The sequence below is a fragment of the Ailuropoda melanoleuca genome, chromosome 1, assembly GCF_002007445.2.
Source record: "Ailuropoda melanoleuca isolate Jingjing chromosome 1, ASM200744v2, whole genome shotgun sequence".
Taxonomy (NCBI): domain Eukaryota; kingdom Metazoa; phylum Chordata; class Mammalia; order Carnivora; family Ursidae; genus Ailuropoda; species Ailuropoda melanoleuca.
The window spans coordinates 180,417,388-180,432,346 of NC_048218.1; the positions used below are offsets into that span (position 1 = coordinate 180,417,388).

General features: G+C 44.4%; 1 protein-coding gene across 12 annotated transcripts in view; it reads left to right on the forward strand.

Annotated features, from left to right (window-relative positions):
- Nucleotides 1-12,238, forward strand: part of ST7 (suppression of tumorigenicity 7) — a 249,393-nt gene extending 237,155 nt beyond the window's left edge. For 7 of the 12 annotated variants that reach the window (XM_034670994.1, XM_011222612.3, XM_011222611.3 and 4 more), the window contains 3 exons: nucleotides 1,219-1,311; nucleotides 4,031-4,170; nucleotides 5,020-5,248. In XM_034670994.1, coding sequence (XP_034526885.1) covers nucleotides 1,219-1,311; nucleotides 4,031-4,170; nucleotides 5,020-5,139 — 353 coding nt within the window. In that variant the 3' untranslated portion in view covers nucleotides 5,140-5,248. Of the gene's footprint in view, nucleotides 1-1,218; nucleotides 1,312-4,030; nucleotides 4,171-5,019; nucleotides 5,249-11,887 lie in introns of those variants that run through there. The other 5 variants (XM_034670971.1, XM_034670978.1, XM_034670988.1 and 2 more) reach the window with 2 other exon arrangements.
- The last annotated feature ends 2,721 nt before the right edge of the window (nucleotides 12,239-14,959 follow it).

The following is a 14,959-nucleotide window of genomic DNA, read 5'->3' on the forward strand; positions in this document are numbered from 1 at the left end:
CCACATGCTGGAATCACATACATAATGTTTTTACTTTTAAATAATATTCAGACACCAGAATAAATACCATATGTGCACTGATGCTGGTTACAATGGAACCTTGTCATTTCTTGTGAGGGAGAACATTCTTTGTTTCTGATTCCTGTTTGAAATAAGTATGCAAAAGATAAATATGTACATTGACGGCATTTTGAGAAGGCATAGGTAGTTACCCAGCTGAGGATGTAGCTCTGATTCCTTGAAATACAGCATTTAAGACTAAAAAGAGATTGTTGTGTGGCACCTCCCCACCCCTCTTTGACACACACGAAAGCAAGGATTGTTACCTGACATTGCCAGTGTAGGGTGCAGGTTTTATAGTTTATACCCACAGTGTGCTGTAGTTACAGGACATCTGTTGAAGAAAAATTACTCCGTGAGCACTGTGTTCATAGCAACGGTGAGACTAACATGCTCATGATGTCGTAACAGGGGGTGTAGCACACGTGATAATGGAGAGGGGTGGATTGATTGGAAAACCATAATTCAGTGTGAGACCTAATGTTAACTGAAGCCACAAAAGCAGAATTTAGGTGGCCTGACATCATCAAAACACAATCAATCTCTCCAGATCCATTTTCCCCCACATGATATTGAAGATTGAAAAGTTTCATATAAAGTTTAGAAATACTTTCCGAGTCATGCATTTTTAGATTTTGTTTTTGTTTTTGTCCATCTTGTTTGGAATTCTCATCCACCTAGATGTATTTTTTAAATAGACATGGTAGAATGCCGTTCATATTTGTACATCTGTAACAAGCTCCAACAAGTCAATCCACATTTGCTTCTTGGGGAAGCATTTCATTCCAGGTTTGTGTTATTACCATCAGTTGAGCTGTATTGAATTAGTGCTCATGACATTTTAATAATACTTTATAGATGAGGAAATCCTGGGCATTGAACTGATGGCTTCCCTACTCCTCTGCACCCCATCCCCACCCAGTTTTGTGAGGTTTGCCCAGAATATATAGTGTGAGATTAATGTGTGAGTCATACATCATAATGCATCTCTGACAGTTTATCTGGCACATAACTCAGAGTTTGGGTAACTCTTGCATCCTTTCTGGGAGTTACTTGTCGAACTGTTTACCATTATAAAAATGCTCAAAAGCCCCTTTTTGAAATTGAGAAGTTATGAGACAAATATTGAACCTCTGACATATTGTCTTTCATTTTCAGCTTTTCGGATGATCCCTTACCCCTTGGAAAAGGGGCATCTATTTTATCCTTACCCAATCTGTACAGAAACAGCAGATCGAGAGCTGCTTCCGTGTAAGTCTCCCCTCTGTGTTCCTCTCTTTGTGCCTGAGTGTGGGGATGGGAAGAGGTGGGAATGATAAATGTTCATAATGTTCCTTGTCTTTTATTACTCTTCTCCCAAACCCTGTCCTTATTTGATAGCCTGTGCATTAAAGTGAGTTCTGTGAGTGGGTCTGGCATCCTGCTCCTCCAAGTCTCTGCAGCTTCATCAAAGGGAAAGACCTCCAAGCACCGATGTTGAGATGAAGAGGCTTCATGTGCTGGTTGGCCTGAGCGCACAGACCACTAGTTTGGGGTGGCTGTTTGTGGGCTGGCCCACCGTGCGTGGTTCTTCCTGCGTCACCCAGCTGGTCAGATGCGGTCCACACAGACTGGAGTGTGAGGCGGAAGCGCTGACTTCAGAGGGTGCTGCAGATGAGTCACGGATGGGAGGGCGGCGCCAGGACGCTGGCATCATTGCCGGAGGCAGAGCCGTGGGCCGGGCGGGCGTGCTCTCTGCGGTGATGCAATGCTCTTGGCCAGAGGGATTTCCCGTGAGCATCTCGTGGGTTGCACGTCGTGAGCCAGTGTGGCATGTGCAGAGCACACGTGCAGCCTCAGCACTGTATGCAGCAGAAAGAGGGGGAGCCCTGCCCTCGAGAACCTTACGAGCTAGCGGTCTGATGGCCCATGCCACGTGTGGAAAGTATGATTCGGTTTACTGTAATACGACACTGTTTTGACAAGTCCTGCTAAATAGCTATTATCAAATCATACTGTATGCAGGAATCATGTTCAGGCTTTTCATGTGGCCCTGACTTAGGACATATTTTTCTCCCTCAGATAATAAACTCCGAATTTTGGTTATTCTTTCTTTCTTGTCCTCTCTCCTGCCACCTCCTCCCTTTGACTGGCCCCAGTTACGTCCTATCTCATAGCCCCGAGGAATAGGGTACGTCTGGAGCCCTGGATGCATAGTAAATCGTCCAGTGCCCACTTTTTTGAGCCTGTCTTAAATCTCCAGCATGGTGGGGTCTGGGTGCAGCACGAATTGCTGTCTCATATTGAAGCAGCAGGAGGCAGCTCCCTTGTCTGTCTGCTAGCCGGAGGCCATGTCCTGTTTGTTACTTAAGGGTCTGGGAGAGCTCAGTGATGTGCTGCTCCTTGCCTGAGTTTTATTGTGAAAAAGGGTCTGGTGCCTCACACTACATTAGATTTGATTTCAGAAATTCCTGTTATGGGCCCACACTTTACCTTTGGACTCCCCCTTCAGGGAGATCCTTGTTAAGATTTCTGTGTCTGGTAAGAAAGGCAATTTTCTGAAAAGCACAGTTTTAAGATGTTTTAATTGAGTCCAATTAAGTTTCCATGGGAATAGATTCACTCTTAGAACAAGATTACAGCTCTTAAACTTTATAGGAATAATCTTTATAAACCTGAAATTGAAAATTATGACTCTCATTTATTTAATTGAATGCAGTGGTCCAGAATCTGATCTCCCCTCAAAATCTTTCGGGGGTTGGGCGTTGACAGCAAGGATGGTGTGGATACAAAGAGGGCTGACTATTTGGAATGCTTCCCACATTTTGCACGTTCAGAGCCCCCTCATTGGACATTAGGGCCTGAGTGTGCTTCCACCCTTCCTTTGAATCCTAGCAGGTAGCCACCGGATTCAGGTGTGCAAGCTTGTCTCTGCTTTGTCCCTCCCTACTCCCTCCACCCTCAGTCTCAGGCCAAGCAGATCATTGTTTGGGGTTCTAAGTAATGGGAACTAAATGGTGGAGGAAAGGCCTTTAGATCTTGGATTTCCTGAGGAAAATGGAGCACTTGCACCCTTTTGATTCAAGAGACAGTACTGCTCACAGGCACTTTCACAGCCCTCGCAGCCAGGGCCCCTGCCGCTGGGGCCGATCTCTCCTCACGGGCCAGTCCCAGCTCCCCTGGTCAGCACCCCACCTCCCTGGGGGCTCACCGCCATCCCGTGAGCAGAAAGCAGGGAGTCCGCTTTCTTGGCATTGGTGCCACTTGCCTTTTGGTTTCCCCAAACCAAACATTTGAAAGTTATGAAAGGTGCTCTAAAGAGCACCAGTGATTTCTTTTTTTGGTGATTGTTGGAAGTATACTTATCAGGAGTCTCCTACAATGGTGCCAGATGACCCCCATGGCCTTGATCTCCAACCTTTGCAGATTGCATTGGCCAGCATGTGAGGTCCTTGCAGAATGTCTATCAGGGTGGCTCCCTGCACCGACATACTTGGAGTGGGCCAGGAAAAAATACAAGATAAGCTAATAACGCCTCATTATAATGATTAAAAAATTACAGGAAGGTAAAAATCTAGAGAAAGGATTTTTCTCCCCAGTATATTTAATTCTGGATTTTCCGGGTTTTGTCCAACGAACACATATTTTATAATGTGAATAAGGTTTTTGTTTTGTGTTTCCTTTTGAGAAAGCTGTACTATGTATTAGGCAGAGATGATGTTACTATTCCCCCACAAATGTGCAAAATCCTCAAATCACCCCTATTGTGCCTCCCACGAAGAGCACTGAAGGTTGACTGTGGGCTCGGCAGAAGCAGTTAGGCAGGCCAGAGGCCAGCTCACATGGTGGCACTGGCCCATTCAGGTGCCCTGCCCTTTGCGCTTCCAAGAGGCTTCAGCCACAACCCGGAAGAGTCCGTCCCACAGACAGAAACGCCCTGAGGACACATTTCACTCTGGCACTCATGTTTCCCTCTGGATCTTCTCCACAGCTTTCCATGAAGTCTCAGTTTACCCAAAGAAGGAGCTTCCTTTCTTCATTCTCTTTACTGCCGGATTGTGTTCCTTCACAGCCATGCTGGCCCTCCTGACACATCAGTTCCCGGAACTTATGGGGGTCTTCGCAAAAGCTGTGAGTATTTGCCAAGAGGGAGCCTGAGGCCAGGGGCAAGGGAAGCCAAGGAAAGCAGCATGAGAGAAAGAAAGGAGTGTCGTGTAGAAAAGGATATGCGTCTATCTATCATTTGCTCGCTGTTTAATTTTCATTTTCATCGGTGGAATCAAAAAGTTGAAGGCCAATGAGAAAGTAGGTTGTTCGTTAATGCATGCCTTGCCTCATTTCACCAAAAACAAACAAACAAACAATCCTCAGATTTCAAAAAAGCATGAAGTCTGAAAGGATTAAATAAATAATAAAGGGAATGCTAGCAAATGAAAAATGTGTGGGAAATTATTCCGTTTTTTTGTAGGTTGAATGACATTATTTCTAATCTTTAGATATTGTGGGTCTTTCCTTTAATAAAGATGAGATTTACATTTTCAAAGACTTTAAATAGAAAGTATTTTAATGGCTTCGAACTTTTAGCTTGTTTAGGGAACGAGCTGAGAGGGTGTGAAGGGCTTGTAGTTAAAGAAGTACATTAAGAACTTGTATTAAGAAGTATGCAGACACGACATTTAGAATATGGAAATCCGGTGAGAGTCTTTAAGGAGAGTTGAGGAGAGGAGCTTTAATAAGAGGAGCTGTCTGCACTGACACTTGACACGCAAGGACCACCGTTTCCTTGTTGAAAACCGACCGTTTTCACCTGCACGTGCAGGGGAGGGTAAGTTTACTGATTTTGTCACAGATGAGCTTCAAACAGAAGGAATAAGGAAAAGAGTGTCCGTTGTTTCCCTGGAACTCCATTCTGATTTCAAGGCGAGTGGAGTCAGAAAGGATGATTTCTAACTTGGCTGGGTTGATTTAATCCCTTTCCAGATGATTGACATTTTCTGCTCGGCAGAGCTCAGGGACTGGAATTGCCAGAGTATTTTCATGCGTGTTGAAGATGAACTGGAAATCCCACCGGCACCTCAATCTCAACATTTCCAAAACTGAACTCATCACCCTCCTTCCCCCACCACCAAAACCACCCCTCCTGTATTCCTGACCTCCGCCCATGGCACTGCCGTCTGCCCGGTTACTCAAGCCAGAAACGCAGCAGCCCTTCTGAACTCTCTCTCACTCCCCACATCCTACCTGTCTTGGCCTCCACAGTGTGTCGGGTCTAACGTAAGCCACTAGGCGTTCAGTAAATGTAATTCTCCTCTTCTTCCCGTCCTTCTCTCCCCATGGCCTCTCTCTCTCTTAGTTTAGGTCTTGTTTTTTCTTGCTTGGACTCCTCTGCAAGAGTCTTAACTGGTCTCCTTGCTTCCAGGTTCATCCCCTGCCAGGCTTTCTCTCATACTGACACAAGAATGATCTTTCCAAATTGCAAGTCTAAGCATGTCACTTCCCTGCTTGAATTTCTCCAGAGGTTTCCCACTGACTTCAGGATAAAGTCTCAGCTTTTAGCCTGGTATGCGAGGCCCTTTACGATCTGGCCTTGCTTGCCTCTTCAGCCTCATGTCTCCCAGCTCTTGCACAGACATTGCTCTTAGGCCATAGTGAATTACTCATCACTCCCAGATGCACAGGCTCTTGTACACCCCAGTGCCTTTGCACGTGCTGTTTTTTCTGCATGGAATGCCCTTCCCCATCACCACCCCAGCCTGTCCACTCTACTAACTCCTCTTCATTCTTTTATACTCAGCTTTCTTTCTGAGTTTCTCCTAAGCTGAGTTAGAGGTCTCTCCTCTGTGACCCCACAGTATTCCATGAATACCTATTTTATCACGTTTATTGTACCATATTATAATTGTTGAAAACTTGTCTGTCCCCCTTTTAGAATGTGAGCTCCTTGAGAGCAGGACTGTGTCTTCCTCACCTCTGTATCCCCAAAGCTTTGCACAGTGCCTTGCACATAGTAGGTTTTCAATAAATGATTATTAAATAAATAAATGGTAGTGGTTTCTGCAGAAGGAATCAATGTAAAAATCAGATACAGTTTAGCATTTCTCCTCTTTTGTAATTTTAATCATGGACTGTTAGAGTTGAAAGGGACCTTAAACAAATTGCCTTCAACAGTAACGTGATGGAGGTTATCTAGATTCTTCCTGAATAGCTCAGTGATGGGGAACTCACCTACTTAACATCAAAGCCCATTTCATTGTTGGATCACTCAGAAGTGTTCTTTACATGATATAATCTGCCTCCCTCTAATATGCACCTGTTGTTCCTGTTCTGCCCTCCAAAACTATACTCAACAAGTCTCCTCCTTCTTGCAAATTCTTATGACAGCTAATATATTCATGGCCACCTCTAACCTCTAAATGTCTATTGGTAGAACATCTCAAATTTCCCTAAGTCTTCTGTATATACCATGAATTTTAAACCCAGGATCCCCATGTTGGATGCTCCCTAGTTTATGGACCTCTACTATTCATTATTATACCCCCAAGCCAAACTCTGAGTAAAAATAGTTGCCAAAATTCTGAATAGATTGGAGTTTAACTTAGTAAAATTTAAAACAGGAATATATTTACAACATTAGACAATTATTCTTCCTCCTTTAAATGTCCCTCTCTTAAACATTTTTTAAAAGCATTTTTGTCCCAATATGTCATTTTCCCAGGATTCTTCATTAAACAAGCAGATAGCACTTGGTGGGAGTTTCGGATCAGAACAGACCTTTACTGTACATAAAATTCATTTGGCCCCACCACCGGAAATTCAGAATCTTGAGTGTTAGCACCCAGAAATCTGTGTTTTTAACAAGGATTCCAGCAGTTTCGGAGGATGGCGGTTGAGGACTGTATCTGCTGCTAAGAACACTGGTCCGGAGCAAGCTGAACATTTGAGAAGCCACTTGCCAGGACGCAGTGTGCTGCCAGAGCTGTTGAGGTGGTCGCTTTCTAGGCTTCGGAGGCTTCCCCCTGGCTGCACCTTGGAATCCTCTAGGGGGGCTTCTGAGTGACAAGTGGCTGCCCCCCCTTTCCCCCTTGGGGGATGCTGGCTTCAGAGGCCTGGTGTGCAGTGTGGGCATCTGAGTTTTCAGGTGATTCAGGTGTGCCGCTAGGGCCGGGACTGCCACATTGAATGGAATGACGAACTGCCCACGGCTGCTTTAACCACGGAGGGCCTTGAGAGGAATGGAGGATAATCAATAGGATACGATTGGGTCTTTTCTAGAAAAGCCTCCACTGCCTCCAGGATTTCAGAGAGATGTGTTCATTATGGATCACTTAATGTTTCCACAGCTTTGGTTTTGAGTCTAGATCAAAAGATTGAATAAAATACCAATTTGCCTTATGGCCCTCATAGCTTATACTCTGCCAGGGTGTGGTTATTTGGTCAGCTACTCCTAATTTCGAAATATAGTTTAGATAAATTCGCTTTTAAACCTCTGTCTGGAAGATCACATTCATCTTGCCCTTCCTGGAGGTTTAACAGTTTTCAAAATGTCTAGAGAGACTTCGTGGGGAAGGAAGATGGATGGCCTGAAGGAGACAGGCCCCATCCCTCTCCTGCCCACCCTGTCCCTAGAGTCTTCCCCCAAGTTTTCACCCCTGTCACTGTGCAGGCCTTTCGAGAAGCCCCCTGCAGGTTATCACCGCCACCCCATAGGCTGCCCACAGCCATTTGCAGCTGGTGAAAATGACTTTCTCAGGCCTGGGGAGATAATGTCCCTGGGATAATGACTTGTAGGAGATGCGGAGAGATTGCACTGCCACCCCCCAGGCCGTGTGCAGCTTGGGAACTCTCTAGTGTGTTTATACGTTGATACGCAACCAGTGAGGAAGCCCACAGCCAAGCGTGAGCCACTGGAAACTAGTAAAATGAGCAGAACTGGCTTTCCCCGCCTAATCTAATCGACCTCAATGACTTAAGACTAACTCTTCCTAGAATGTTTGGTTACCAAGATAAGGTTGCTCATATAAAGAAGTTATCGTTCCAAACCCAGCCCCTCACAGAATGTGGGAAGGTCAGCATTATGACCCCCTCGGCTTTGAAGGGCTCTGTCTTTCCTCCTCTGATCTCTCTCCTTCATGGAGACTGAGCCCCCTGACTTCTGACTCTCGTCTTCACTTATAGGCCTTGACCTCTTTGAAGTCTGATATTGATTACAGTGAAATGTCAATTGTCTGATTGCAATAGGGCACCTGGAACTTATTCAGATAAGCAGAGGCATTTTGAATGGTAACGGAGCATGTTGGGAGCCATGACCTTCTTCTAAGTAATGGTGTTTCAGGAAAAGGAGGACCAGGCGATTGAAGTGTCACTCTCTCTTTTTTATTAGTCCAGTTGCCTTTTCTCACCCTAAGACACTGATTGAATCACGGTGTGTCTTGGACCGTGTGTCTCTGCCCTCTGGACAGAAGTTGTGGACATTGAGATAGATGAGCTGTTCCCGGGCTGCCTGGTGTTGCTCGTTCAGACTTCACTTTTCAGGCAGTAAATTTCCCAAGTCTTTAAGTGAAACTGCTGTTTCTCTGTGCATTGGTTGAGTCTCTGGTCAAAAAGTATTGACTGATTTTCAAACATTCAAAGAAGTATGAATGAACATCCTAAGCAAGGTGCCTCTTCCAAACATATTTTTATACCTCCTGATGAAAGCCACTACCCTTTATCTGGTTACTAAATGAGAGGGCTTATCAGCTTCAGATGCCTCCTCGCGTGGTCAGCTGCTTCCCTGTGGGTGAGGGATGAGGAAGAGGATGCAGGGAGAGGTGCTAAGGAGGAAGGTAGCTTACTAATAAAAGGTGCACTTCTCAACTTGGGTGCTGCGAGAGAATTAGGATCTTTAGGAAAAGTTTCTCGGGATTCTTTTCTCAATTCTCCCAAAGACAGGACACTCTAGATGTGAGGGAGAACAGTACATCGTCGCATATATTAGAGGTGTTAGGACTTACTTCTCTTGTAGAACCTTACTGAGAAGTGCACGTGAAGTCCAAGGAAGCAGGGCCCACTGTGACTTGTTGGGCAGTATGGGAAGGGGCAACTGCAGACACCAAACAGGACTGGAGACTCCCCTCTTGATTTTCAGAGGCCTCACTTTTTGTTGTTTTTATGCAAGTCAGGTCAGTGCCCCAAACAAAGCAAACAAACAGGCCTTATTTTGAACCAACTTTGTAACGATCTCTCCATTTATTCTGCTTCTCAAGCTGAGGCTCCCTGATGTCCCCATGTGTAGTGAGGGAAATGCGCAGAATACAGACTTGGAGCGATGCCTTTCATCTCCCTGCAGTGGCTCAGGCTAATACTTCAGTATTCCTTACCCGCTCCATCACAACTTTGATGGTTCTAAGTCTGTTTTAGGTCTAGGTCAAGTCTTTAGGGTATAATAACTTCACCAGCAATATTGCCTTGTTCAATGAGCCCCATCTGACAACCCCTGTCGGAATCTCTGGTTTATCCAGACTACTTCAGCACCTAGCTCCTCTTTATAGAACTAGTCTTATAGGCAAATGCTGTGTTTTATGGAGCCTTGGTGGTCTCTGGTAACAAACAAAATCTCATAACTAGGATTTTGATAAACAATCTTCTCATAACTGGGATTTTACAAACTCTCTCAGAGGCAGCTTGGGCAGTATTCATTCCTGGGCGATAGGGTGAGCATCCCATGGGGTTCTGTGCACACAACAAAGGACAATTTCAGAAGGTTACCAGAAATTGCCACATATCTAACACCCACTTGACGAAAGAGCCATCCACGTTTGCTCAAGTACTAACCTGCCTATTTCTTAACTCCAAACCCAACCTGGCATTCTGGGCCCTCCCCAGAACTAGAATTCTTCTAGTTACTTTTGAACTATTTAACTATTTCAGCTAAGCTGAATTATTTACTGCCTTCTGATCATACCAGTTACTTTCCCATTTCTGTTCCAGCTGTTTATTGAGCCTGGAGGGCTCACCTGCTTATATTTCTTTCCTTACCATCCTTACCCCAACCATCCATTGTGCTCTATTTCACTTGCCTCATTTTAAGTTTTTCTTGATCCTTCAACAGAATGGATTCTCTCCCTTTTCTGAGCCCTCCTGGTGCTTTCTTTGGGCTTCTATCTTCCATTCTATGATGTTCTATCTGGTATCAGTACTTTGCTGTGTGAAGGTCTTAGTGGCCACCTATCCCTTCCCCTTGATCCCAGGCTTTGAGCTTCCTAACAATGGGAGTTTTGTTCTAGACTCCTTTATATTTCATCCAACACTTAGGTGCCTTACAGAGTAAACATATTTAATTGATGTAAAAGACACAACATGGGGGAAGGATTGCAAATCTTATACCATCTTGAGTTTTCTTGACTGTAATATCACACTTAATGGTCCAGCTATAATGTGTCACAGACCTTACAATTAGTATTCTACTGGTTCTCTCTCTCTCTTTTTTTTAAGATTTTAATTTTTTTATTTGACAGAGAGAGCATGTGCACACACAAGCAGGGGGAGGGGCAGAGGGAAAGGGAGAAGCAGGCTCCCTAATGAGCAGGGAGTCCGATGCGGGGCTCGATCCCAGGACCCTAGGATCGTGACCTGAACTGAAGGCAGATGCTCAACCGACTGAGCCACTCAGGCTCCCCAATGTTCTACTGGTCCTTAACAACAAGAAAGAAGGAAAGATTCTGAGGTCAAGTGAATTTTGAAACTTGCCTACCATACCCTTGAAGATCTGAAATCCATAGAACATATGGGGAAACCTGTTTTAACTTCATTAAGTATACTACTACTTTGAGCTCAGAACCATGTTCCCCCTCTGCATATGTATTTACATACTACACTATGCTTCTCTGGGAAATCCTTGGTGGTGTAGACAGTGTTTTGCTGAGAACAAGGGATTAGGACAAGAGACTCCACAGTGTAAGAATCAGGTATTGAACCCTAGCAAGTTAATACCTTGGTTCTGAACAGTAGAGACAGAGAGCAAGGAAACCACCCAAACACCTCCCTCTCATGCAGAGCTTCGTTAGGGGACCTCTTCCGCCAGATGCTGGATGATTTGTGGAATAAAGCTAATTCTTCACAAGAACATAATCAGAACAAATTTGAGATTATGTTACCTGAGTCTCAGGCGAGGTACTGGCTTTCTTAAAAGGCACAGTTAATGAGCATTTTTCTCTACATGAAAAGCGAAAAGGAGTTTAGAAACCAAATGAAAGAGATCCCAAAGATCTCCTCAGAGCAGCCCTTCTTCAACAAGGACATGTCATCCACAGACTGGCCAGTTTGCTGTCCTCCCCCGGGCTCCCATGATGCACTCCACTAAGCAGGTAGTTCAGAAATGAGCATGGGCGACAGAGGTGTTTGGGACACAATAGGATCCCAAAGCAATTCACAACCATATAACAAACTTGACTTTTTAAAATTGCCTTTTCCCCTTAAAATGAGTTCTATACCCAGCTAGGGAGGCAGGTGGTCTGAAGTGCCACAATTTTTTAGCTCTTCTGCCTAACTGTCAGCCCCTTTTGATGGCACTAGTCATCTGCATGCACAGCCAGCAGATCCTGAAGACAGATCCAAAGGCCTGGGAACTGTGGGCCAGCTGTCAGGAGTGAAAGGGGCAGTCCACAAACACTTCTTCCCCTTACCTATCGCAGCTGGGGGTGGGGGCTGGCATGCAGGTGTGATCAACAACCTGTGTTTCCTATAACATAAATATAAAATTGTAGCCTTTGAGACTTTGATAATGCCAAGATTTATAGGTCGGAGAGGTTTGTTTTATAGTCTTGAAAGGGATCTCTCCTGACTCTGTGCCTTTCTGGTTTCTTCGCAGTTCCTCAGCACTTTGTTTGCCCCCTTAAACTTTGTCATGGAGAAAGTGGAAAGCATCCTCCCATCCAGCCTGTGGCACCAGCTGACGCGGATCTAGGGAAGCCCACCCGCCCTTCCACTCACCTCACCCAGTGGGCTGCCACCATCTCTTCGTGCCAACTCCTTGTGGACCGCAAGAAAGCATGACTTTGAAAAAGGGAAGCCATTCCAAGATTTTAAATCGTTCATGGACTGTCTGTTCCATATTAAAAGCCGTTTTTGTTGTACAAAATTCATTGATGTTCAGTTCTATTATATTTTGCCTTCAGAAAAGAAAAAAAAATCAAAAATAAACTTTTGTGTATTGCAGGAACCAGTGTGTCTTCTTATGTTTCCACCTTGAAAGTGTTGGTGTCCCAAATAAACCTATGGATTTACATTTAATTTACTAAGGACCCAGATCTTCTGAATGCCCCACAATGGTTTTCTTTGCTGATGGGACTCATCTCAGCAGGTCCTTAGAACCCCTACAGTCTGGGGCTTGGAAAATGGAATGTCTTTGGCTCAAAAGTACCGTCTTTTTAAGCCCCAAACTGTTGGTCCTCTTAGGCCAAATGCACAGAAACAGCTTCCACAAAGAATGACAGGAAGCATGAATGAAACAAAATGTATGTGCCAGGACAAGTTGTTCCAGTTCAGAGATTCTACTCATTGAATAGAACTCAGTACTGTAGTTTGGTTTTATTTTATGAAAATTTGTTGTGAGAAGAAAACTTTTAACGAGAACCTACAGACCCAACAGTCTGTTGTAGAACCCGACCACTTTTCAACGTTGCCATTTTTTAAATGTTCTCTCATAGGGGTACTTTAAAAAAAAAAAATCAGTTTGTATACTTGATGCTCAAATGTAAGTGTTCTTTGAGTATTTTTGTGATCTGAACCAAAATGGTCATTTGTCCTTACCACCTTTGAAAGCCTACGATTCACACCTGCTGAACATCTGGCTTTACTTAAGCAAAAGAAGAAAAATAAATAACATTGAATCCCCTATCTGAAGTGAAAAGTACCTCTATTTAAAATCTCAATCCAGGGGCGCCTGGGTGGCACAGCGGTTAAGCGTCTGCCTTCGGCTCAGGGCGTGATCCCAGCGTTCCGGGATCGAGCCCCGTCGGGCTCCTCCGCTGAGAGCCTGCTTCTTCCTCTCCCACTCCCCCTGCTTGTGTTCCCTCTCTCGCTGACTGTCTCTATCTCTGTCAAATAAATCAATAAAAATCTTTAAAAAAAAAAAAAAAAAAAAGAATAAAATCTCAATCCAGTGCTTTAAAAAAACGACTGTCTTTTACAGTTTGTTTTCCATTTTATTTAGAATCCAGAAACTTTTCCCATGAGTGTTAAAATAGGCAGTATGCGGGGAAAGCACCACCACCACATCTCCTTCCCAGCTGGACTTCCTGCTGGCTCCTGTCCTTCATCCAAGAGCAAAGTAAGTGGGCAGGTAATGTTTAGGTGAACGAGGGCTTCTCATTCTTTTGGTAAGTTTTTCTTTCTTTCTTTTTTTTTTTTTTAAAGATTTTATTTATTCATGAGAGACAGAGAGAGAGAGAGAGAGAGAGAGGCAAAAGCAGAGGAAGAAGCAGGGAGCCCAATGTGGGACGCAATCCCAGGACCCTGGGATCATGACCTGAGCTGAAGGCAGACGCTTAACCGACCGAGCAACCCAGGTGCCTGGCAAGTTTTTCTGTCTACTGCATTTGTGCAAAGCCCTGATGGGGAGATGCAGCTGGCTTCTGCTCTGAGGAAATTATCTTGGAAGAGGTCGTGCTCCCATATCCATACCAGTAGTGCTGCTCTTGAGGGCAGTGAGTGTGTCTGCATTGCTTGCCTCTTTGCTTCTCCCCCCAACAGAAATTTTGACCTGAAGTGGATGTTCAAATGATTTGTTGAACAAATTGATACAATTCATGATAGGCACAAATGAAATTTAATTCACAGTCAGAGGAAAGGGGTTGGTTCCAGCAGAGAAGGACCAAGGAAGGCTAAGAATTGTAAATTTGTGCTGGAAGAAAATATAGTAATTACCTAATACAATTATTTGATTTAACAGATGGGAAAACCAAAGTCCAAAGAGATTTTGGCCTCATTTGGGACTCTAGACTGCAATAAGTTTTAAGTGAAAGTTTCCAGAGTCTGTAGGCCAAAGCAAATGGAAATGGCCCAGTGTGAATTGTTAGAAACCCTATTGCAGGAGATTCAGCAAAGAAATGTAACATAAGGATTTAGAAGCACCTTGTGAATTTAATAATTAGGACTTCAAAGCAGTTTTCTTGGAGAGGGGAGCAAAAGTTAGACTTTGAGAGGAGAAAGGGAGTGAATGGGAGAGGTAAAGGTGGAGAAAATATGGGGACAGAATAAAGACACAGGGATAATAGAGATCACTGAACGAAATGAATCCATGGTGCATGAAAGGAACTAACCATATGAGGAGGAGGGAGGCTTCTCTAAACTTCTGTCAACTTAAGAGACCTTTCCCCTTATAACCCAGAGCCACTCTTCAGACAGGCTGTGACCCCAATTGCTCCCTTTCCTCCACATCTCTGTTCAACTACTCTGCTCAACTCTTGAGAGCAATCATGACTCATTCTTGCCATTCTGGTCTCCCTGGGCCTGGATGCCAGGGAGGTTGCTGTCTTTTTAGCTCCTGCCTTGTTTTGCCGCCCCTGAGGATAATCATTCAGGCCTTGTTAAGGGTTTCATACAAACTTATGGGGAGGCGGAGCCAGAGCAGCCAATATGGCAGAGCAGTTTTTAAGATGATCATTTTTACATGGTTCTTATGCTTTTTGCTCAAGGTCCATGGTTCCTGTCTTCTTGTTGAGATGGCAACTGGAATCCAAGTTGCATTCCTGCCTTCTCTTTATATTTCTATATGAAGGGGCATCAAAATCCATTCTGATGGGCTTTCCTCTATGAGGATCCTTCCTCCCAGCAGAACAATAAGAGTCCCTTAGCCTCAGCTTATATGTGTTTATTGGAATACCAACGCAGACCTTCTAAATTAAATACTAGCAAGTTGATCTAGCAATGTATACAGGAA